General features: G+C 39.4%; 1 protein-coding gene across 1 annotated transcript; it reads right to left on the bottom strand.

Annotated features, from left to right (window-relative positions):
* Positions 1-5698: 5698 nt before the first annotated feature.
* TAS2R16 (taste 2 receptor member 16) lies at positions 5699-6605 on the bottom strand (the record flags this gene model as incomplete). Its single annotated transcript, XM_081283302.1, is given in 3 exon segments — positions 5699-6220; positions 6224-6376; positions 6378-6605. Coding segments are annotated over 3 exon segments (903 nt in total).
* Between the last annotated feature and the right edge of the window lie 2551 nt (positions 6606-9156).

The following is a 9156-nucleotide window of genomic DNA, read 5'->3' as shown; positions in this document are numbered from 1 at the left end:
ACAGAAGAAATCATCTCAAAGGGATGTTGTTTTAGGAGTACAAGAACATGGCAAATGGATAGTTACATGTATTGCCCCAATTCTTTCCTTTAATTTGCATTTCTGGAACAAAATTAAATCTTAATGAATTTTAAAGATTGGTTTACAATTGCAGTTACATTGCAAATGTTTTATTGCTACAATGCTATGCATACTGTTGTCCTTTGTAGACTTTTTCCTCTCTCTTTTTCTCTTTTGTTGTCTCTTTTAAAATCAATAGGACCAATTTTGAAAACAACTTTCCATAATTTGTAATAGAAATACAAGAGCAATAAGAAAAAAAAATCATTAATAAAGTCTAAAAACAAATACCAGAATGGAAGGAGAATGGAACCCTAAGTGAAGGGCTGTCCTCTAACATAGAGAGGATTTTTAAAAAATAATACTTAGTTTTTAGTTTTAGGTGTACACAATATCTTTATTTTACATTTATGTGGTGCTGAGGATTGAACCCAGTGCCTCGTTCATGCTAGGCAAGCACTCTACCACTGAGCCACAACCCCAGCCCCATAGTGTGGAGAGTTTTCATGTTCACACCCAAGATCTCATGTTGCGCAATCACAATTCAGGTGGAGGAGTTATGATGGCCACTACGGAAAAACTAAAGGTCATCTGAGGTAAGCCTTTCCCGTGGCTTTTGGTTTAGCTCAGTTTTAGTCAGCTTTTTCATGACTGTGACCAAAATTCCTGACAAGAAGAATTTAGAGGAGGGGAAGTCTATTTGTAGTTCAGGGTTTCAGAGGTCTCAGTCCATAGATGGCTGACTCCATTGCTTTGGATCCAAGATGAGCCAGCACATCATGGGGAAAGGGCTAAGCAAAGGAGAGCTGCTTAACTCACAGTGGAATCAGGAAGCAGAGAGAGAAGGGGAATGGGTCTCAGGAAAAATATAGCTTTCCATGGCATGCCCCCTTGACCCACCTCCTCCAACCATGTCCCATCCACCTACAGTTACCACCCAGTCTATTCAAACTAGAATGAACTGATTAGGTTACAGCTTTCATAATTTAATCATTCCACCTCTGGAGATTCCTGCATTAACAGGAGCTCCAGGGAACATACCTTGTATGCAAACCTTAACAAACTCCTTATGAAAAAGGAAATTATCTTGGGATCCTGTTATAACTACTTATGTAATACACAATACCTGACAAACAATCTCAGAGAAAACATAAAGGCCTTTCACATCTTACTGACTTTTATGTCTCTTGTAATAAATTTATTGAACAGACTGGGTTCAGAAGAAACATTTTTTTTTCCCTCCAGCCTCTGCCTTTAAACATATTATTATTCCTAAGACCGTCCTTTCTCAACCCTTCATGGTATTATAGATCCCATGGGTTTCTAAGAAAGTCCTCCTTTTCAGATTTAAAGACTTTAATCAAAACGTTAATCTCAAATCCAATTAAAAACTTATTTTTTTTTCCTGTCTTTGACCTGATATAGAGGCTGAGAACAAGGAGAGAAGGAAATTATTTCACTTCCCCACCATATCCTCCTCTTCTCCTTCTTTATGGGATCACAATTTGAAGAGGGCAGGAGATATTAAAAATAAAAAGTCTAACATCTTATTTGGTGTGATTGTACTATGGCATCTGTGCCCTCTGTCAGGGAAGGGATCCAAACACAGATTGTTTCCTGTACTTTAGAACCCTGTAAAGATTTCTTCACATCATTACTCCTTGGTAAATGAGAGGCATTCATCTGTAAATGCCTCTCAGCTCTGGCCCACTATGGAACCCCCATTGCCTCTTTGTACCCAGGTCTTCTCAAAATCAGAAGAACTGATCTTAGTGGACTGACCATGGACAATATAACTGTCATTGGAAGCCCTTATTTCTCAGAAGGAGCACATATTGTTCAAGCTGCCATGATGTTCTAGGTAGTACACATTAGGGCAGGAGTAAACCTTTATGGGATAAATAAAACCTTTGGTAATCTCAAACTCCAGATTTCAGAATTGTTATTCATCATTCCATTGTCATCACTGAACAGTAATTGAACTTTTTGTGTCTAGAAAACTGTATTATAAGGCAGAGGTGGGGCTGGGGATGTGGCTCAAGTGGTAGTGCGCTCACCTAGCACGCTACCACTAGCACTGAGTTTGATTCTCAGTACCACATATATGTAAAATAAAGATATTGTGTCCACCTTAAAAAAAACTAAAAAATAAATATTAAAAAAAGGCAGAGGTAAAAGAAGGAGAAGTTTAATAATGAGGGAGAGTTTATATTTGGTGCCAAGTAAGCAAAAGGAGGCAGCAGATGTAACAGAAAGGGGAGCAACTTTGGGGAGCAAAACTCCATGGCAAGTTTAGCATCTGTGCATGCAGCTGGAGGGGCGCTAGGTCTTAGAAGGAGGATACTAAGGCAAAGTCCTTAACAAGGGAATACAGAAAAAAGAAAGGCAAATGACACTAGCAAATATGAGGGGCATTTTTCCCAGGCCTGAATACCTCCAATGCAAATGCTTGTATCTTATGCATGGGCATTCAGGAAGCAGTGAGGAAAATTCATATAAATGCTTGGAGAGTCATTCAGAGGCAGGCCTTAAAAATTCTTGAATACTAGGCTCAGAAAGATGCAAAAAGTTACAGTTGACGTTTTTGACCTCGTGTGTTGCATAGTAGGAACAGGGGTGGGGAAGAGAGAATATCAAGCATTGAATAAAATCTGTATTGTGTCTAATTGGGAAAAAACTGTATTCCAGGCACTATTAGGAATTCACAGGTGGTGCCAGTCTCCTCAGTGTCACAGGCATTCATTAGGATCTTGGGCATTGTGTGAAAGGTAGAGTATTTACCTTCCAGTTGCTAATGATCTGGTGTGAATTGGTATACACATTCAGGTACCAGGCTGCTGCACTCAATGTGTTCCTCTTAAATTCACTGCTACTACCCCTGGGCTTCTATTTATTTGTTCCCCAAATCCAGAAACATAACTTTTTAAATCTTCTCTCCATTTGTTGTGAGTTATCATTCAGCACACTGTATGTGAATAATGAACACTATATAGGGAAGAATATTTATAAGTTGGACAATACAGGTGCATTAGCCTCTTAGTGCCTTTATCATGTATCTAACTTAAGATCTCTCTTAAGATCCAAAAATTTCCTTGTTTTTAATCACAACTTCTCAATTATTCTTTCTAATGTATCTTCTTTTTATATTCCAACTTTTGTTTTTCCAAATTAAAACTCTACTCCTTTAAAGTTTATCTCTTGGTCTCCTTTCTTTTCTGCTGGCTTTTGGTTTGGTGCTCATCAGCAGTATGAATTTAGGTAAATCATTTGATCTTCTTAGGTCTGTTTTTCAGTTAGGTTGGATTGAGTAATCTTGACCTGTCTTTAGTTTAAAATGAAATAATGTATGTAAAGTCTTTTCATGGACCAGTGGGTACCACAGATATATAGGGTAGCTTTTATTTGTTTCTATTCTATTTTTCTCTGATTTCTGGATCCCTTTGATTGCTTCTAATACCCCCATCTCATGCATATCAAGGGTAAGTTTTCCATTACACTTTATTCAAAAGAAGATAGTGAGAGTATGAAAAGTATGTAACAGCTTCTGAAATAGTATCTGGGTGTGTGACAGGAGTGGGGTCAGGTGGGGGAAGGTATTCTTTTCTTTCCTGTTCTCTATTTATATACATATGGAAATAACAGTTTCTATTTCTTCCTGCTGAGATTTGAGAGGATTCAAGAATTCTCTGGACATGGTACAAATGACACATTTCAATGGTTATTGCCCTACCCATTCCAACAGGATTCTGAGTCCTTGGAACCCACCTCTATCAGCCTCCAAAGCATTTCTGGGAGACCCTGGTCAGCTATTATAATGTCAATAACTACCTCCCCTGCCATTTTCCACTCAGTCTTGTTTCAGGTAGTTATGAGTTTACTCCCCAAACATTACAGCATCCACCAGTCTCCATCTCACCTTTGGCTGCAGTTGAACCACTGAAGCCCAGGTGATGCCAGGGGTATGTGGACTGCTGCTACAAGTGGGGCAGTATGCTTACTTGCTATGCTGTGCAGGAATGCTGTGGAGAGATGCTAAATGGCACAAAAGTCTCGGGTGAACGTGGTCTTTTTTTTTTTATATCATACTCACATTTTCATATGAACTTAGTATAGAGAGAAATCTGAGTGATAGACCCAAAGTTGAATCAGAATATCCATTCCTTTTCAGGGACCTTTCTTTCACAGTCAAACCTGAGATACTTGCTTTCTTTTTCTTGCAGGATGATTTGCTCTGTAGAGGTGTTTCTTTAGTCTTCTAACAGTAGAGCAAGAAGTTCAATTCATTACTCATATCCAACCTGCATTAAATGTGGAAAATTTATATTCTCCATCCCTGGCACCAGAATGTTGTAAGAAATATAATTGTCTTAGGAAAAATACCTTGATGAGTGCCTGGAGTAGATAGAAGTTGAGATTCAAAGGCTGGGGGTTGAGCGTGACCAAGATACTTCATTGCTTATGGGTGAGGGAGAAAAGCAGAGAAATGATGTAGAAAATGAGATGGGGAGGTTAGATTAGACCCTGCAGAGGAAAGGAGTATCAGAGAAACCTGTTGGGTCATGGAGGTAGAAATGACTTTTAAACAACAGTAATTTATTATAAGTATTGTATAATGGATTACTGTATAATTCTCTTTTTTTTCAATTTGGGGAGGACATTGGACTGTTATGTAACACAGAATAAAAGAGTATAGAAAATCTAAGCCAACACCAGAAGTAAGAGAAGCAAGAGTGGTTCCCAGCCATCTGGGTTATGTGTGTTAAATAATAAAGTTATGTTTCAATATGGGGATCTTTCCAAAAAGTTTATTCCTACTTAGAGTATGATGGAGAGACAAGAATCAAGCCAATGCAAAACCACGTTATTGACAAAATTAAATCATCAACATTTATTGATGTATTAAGGATGAGCTAGATTGGCTAAGTAGCCTGCAGTTCTGGGGAACAGTGAAATGAATGTCTTGACAAATGAAATGAATTAAATTTTGACTGAAAGTTTTAAAGGATTGAAGGCACAGCATTTGGAAGAAAAGCAGATAAAGAAGGTGATTTGTATTAGTGGATAAAGGTTCAGAAACAGAGGAGGCGAGAGGGAGAGGGAAAGGAGAGGGAGGGGAGAGAAAGAAGAGAGAAGAGAGAAGAGACAGAGCAGGTGCACAAGGGCAATGGCTAGACTTTTCCTTGACTGAAATTAGAAAATGAATTAAAGGCTTATTTGGGAAGCATTCAGGGTATGGGAAATATATTCTTGGGATGAAAATATTCCTGTTAGTTTGTGGAGAAATCGGCAATTATGAGAAGGATAAAATGATGGGTGCACAACATGGTTGGGACTGGCATGCATAGAATTGACTGGGTTTAAGATTCCAGAGATGACATAGACTAAGAAGAGATGGAGCAATCATGAGGAAGTTGGGATCAACCTGGGGATTGTGGAAGGAAAAAGAAAGGAGTGGAACAGAACAGAGAAAGAATTGGTTATTTAGAGACAAATGGCTGGGGATGACAGAGAATGAGAGAAAGGCTTACATTCATGGTGGACTGCAATCACACAGGAGATTATCAAGAGCAATGTGGGCTACCAATATTGACTGGATCAAGGCAAACTCCCATTTTCCCTGAGGTCAGTACCTGGCTTCTCAGGTAGCCTCTGGGCCCCAGCACTTCATCGTTAGGACCCTTTTCAATGTAGGGCTGCTCAGCATCAGTGAAGTAGAATGAATAGAAATTAGAGCATAGACGATGGCTTCCCAGAGCCAGTACAAAGATCCGTTATCAAATACTTTAATTACAAGTTGGATTACTAAGATCAGAAAATAAGAGGTGAATACTATGAAGAATGTAGCAAGAGACTTCAGGGCAGTACGGTGAGCTTGCGTGCTCGAGTTGCAGTGGCCAGAGTTATGTTGTTGCATCTGCTCCCTGTGCCGGATCAGTGAGGCCATAACTAAGACCATTGAGGCCAGGAACAGGAGGAAGGGAACAGGCAGCACACCCATTGTTTGAACTTTGAAAAAATACTGCTCAAACAGGTGAAATCTCTCAGTCCAAGTGTTGTTTCCGGGTAAATGCTTCATGGTGATTAATTGCTTCAATTTTCGATTCCTAATAACTGAAGGGTTGACTGCTACACAGGAAAGTATCAGAGTACCCACCAACAACTAGGGAACCAATCTCAAAATTCTCCACCTCAGCCAGAGGAAGATTGGATGGGTGAAGGAAGAAATCTTGACACAGTAGAAGGCAGCAAGCAAGCTGGTTAACCAGAATGTAAGAATATTAGTGAACTCCCAGATGATTGCTATGTTCCACAATGTGGTAATTATAGTTAAAATAGGAGCCAAAATTGCACAACACTGATGCCCACTGCAGACAGAAATGGCAGATGCCCAGGTTGATGAGGATCATTTCCACTGATGACAATCTTTTGACCTGCATCCACCTTCTGCCCAGCACTGCAACCATGAAGCTGCTTTGTGCAATTATGGTCAAGGACTCAAGCACATAGATGATGAAGAAGAAGATAGTCAGTTGGATGAGTACCATGCTTCTTTTTTGAAGTATCTTTCTGGACAAAGACTCAAAAGCTTTGTGCGAATTTCTAGGTAGAAAACAGGTTTCACTCCAGTACTGCCTGGTATAAAAAAAACACATCCCTCTGGATGCAAGTTTGTCATTTTCCTACCTACAGGATTTGTTTATGCTTTGCTTGCTGGTTTGTTCCTACATCTGGAGGCAGGGAAATGTGTTTTGAATGTGGATTCCTGCTCCTAAGATGATTTGATTATTTCCATGAAGGCATATCTATTTCATAACCATGCTGTTTATTTCCTCTTTATCTGTCTGAGGTGCCCTTAGATGATTTCCCCAGATTCTTTAAATGGTATCTTCATGAGTTTAGCCTACAATTTAAGCCACAGGAAAGAGAAATACTTCACTGTTCATTCATGGCCTGGATGATGCTTCCATTCTACTGAATGCTGTTCCAGTGCTAACTTCAGAAGCCCTATCTACCAACTTACTCAACTGTAAGAGTAAATAAAAATTATAATGAAGTCTTTCCTCTGAGATTCCACCCACAGAATTGCTGGAATCCAGTGCAGACCAATCTTGCAATTGTCTGCTGAATTTCATAACTCTGAGAAATCAAACCACAGAGACATCACTGCACATTTTCTTGAACTCCCTCCAATCAAAATGCAGTATCCTTAGCTATTGTTCTTCTGCCAATTCCAGTGCCTTGAGCATAAGCTTGCTATATTTTTGGAAATGGTTCTTCTCCCACTAACATCACTCTTTCTTCCCCCTCCTTTCATGGCTGGGTTCTTTTTGTCACTCCTCCTAGATGAAAGAGAGCACTTTTGCCACGAGTAAAGCACATTACTCCTAAATATGTGAGCATTATTTAATAGCTATAGAAGTAGGCTAGAGAAGGGATATCTTTTCCCTGGTTATGGATAACTATGTCAGGTAGGCACCAAATATGTAATTAGTATCTTCAGAAATGAGAGGTTACTTCCAACAATTATTGGTTGGTGAGTGAAGTCATAGACCCTATGTATGATACTCCAAGTCTGTGTGGATATTTCATCATTCAAGAAAGAGAAAACAGAAGTAATCCAACATGAAGCTTAGAATTTTTTAACCTAAAGCCAAAAAGACCCCTGAACTCATGATACAAAAGACAATAGTTAAGGCTGGGGATGTAGCTTAGTTGGTAGAGTGTTTGCCTTGCATGTAAAAGGCCCTGGGTTCAATCCCCAGCACCACAAAAATTAAAATAAAAAAGACAATAGCTTAAATAATTATTCCAGAGAATCAATTGAAATTAGAAAGCATCTACTTTATATTCTCAGTAAAATACTAAATAAATAAATAAATAGACAAAGCAGTCTGCGATTAAAAGATGAATTGGTTGAGTTGCATCCAGAAATAAGGAAGGAGAGATGAGATGTTCAGTGTTGATTAGTACAAATGCAGTGGCAGCATTAGCATCTGCCTTGTGTCCTCTGCACACCAAGCACATTGCTTCTTGGTTACACTGTCTCATTCTGAGTAACCTTAGCATGATTGTGATGCTCTAAGCCTCTGTCTGAATCATGGTCACCAGGCATGCTACAGCCCTCAGGGCTGGGTATCGGCCATAACAGTTTGACTAAGAGTAAGTCTCTGCTGAAAGCAGCCCTCATAGTGTGGCCTGTAGGTGGAGAGATGGCCTGGCACTACTCTCCTTTGCAGGGGCACTTGATAGTGGCCAACTATTTAACCCAGATACTCTTTTGGTAGAGTTTGAATGTGAGACACAGAAAGTGAGTTCACAGACTGGTGTTTCATAGGGGAGGAGTTCAAATACTGGATTTTGTATTGTGTATGCATCTTAATACTCCAGAATGATCTTTGGGATCTCTGCCCTGCAATGTCCCCAACTCTGGCTTGCCCTCTTCCACTCTCCTTTAGCTCCTATCCTTGGTCCTTTCCCTTATCAGGTTGAGCATGGTTGCTCATGAACCAGTGTTTGGTCAGGCACTGTTCTGGTGACTGGTGTCCAAATACAATCTGCAGTCAGACTGAAACTGTGGGAACTCAAGGCATTTTTGCCAAAAGGATGGGAAGGCAGGCTGTGTGCTGTCTCCATTCTGTCATTTCTCCAGTTCTTTTTCTTTCTTAAAAAAAACTGAGTGGTTTTATTTTTTATTTTTTTATTATTTCTTACATACATCACAATAGAGGAGTGTATTACATTCATAATTTGTTGATGCACCTTTATTTTATTTATTTATATGCGGTGCTGAGAATTGAACCCAGTGCCTCACACATGCTCAGCAAGTGCCCTACCACTGAGTCACAACCTCAGCCCCTCCAGTTCTCTTTTTCAGGCTTAAGCAAAAGCCCAGCAGTTTGTTTGATAATTTAATGTTCAACTGGAAAAATAATGCCAGTATCTCCTGAGAGGCATTATAATTGTCACTGTTAGAAGTTTTGCCTTTCCTCCTTCTCTGATTCCCTGGGCATATTGCTAACCTGCTTTAATATTTTATTCCCCTTGAGGGAAGCTTAGTGATTTTTTATTTGCAAATTTTGATAAGAATAATTTACC

The sequence above is a fragment of the Spermophilus citellus genome (assembly GCF_964194105.1).
Source record: "Spermophilus citellus genome assembly, chromosome: 3".
Taxonomy (NCBI): Eukaryota; Metazoa; Chordata; class Mammalia; order Rodentia; family Sciuridae; genus Spermophilus; species Spermophilus citellus.
Note: the sequence above shows the minus strand (reverse complement) of the source record. Positions and strands in the feature narration are given on the sequence as shown.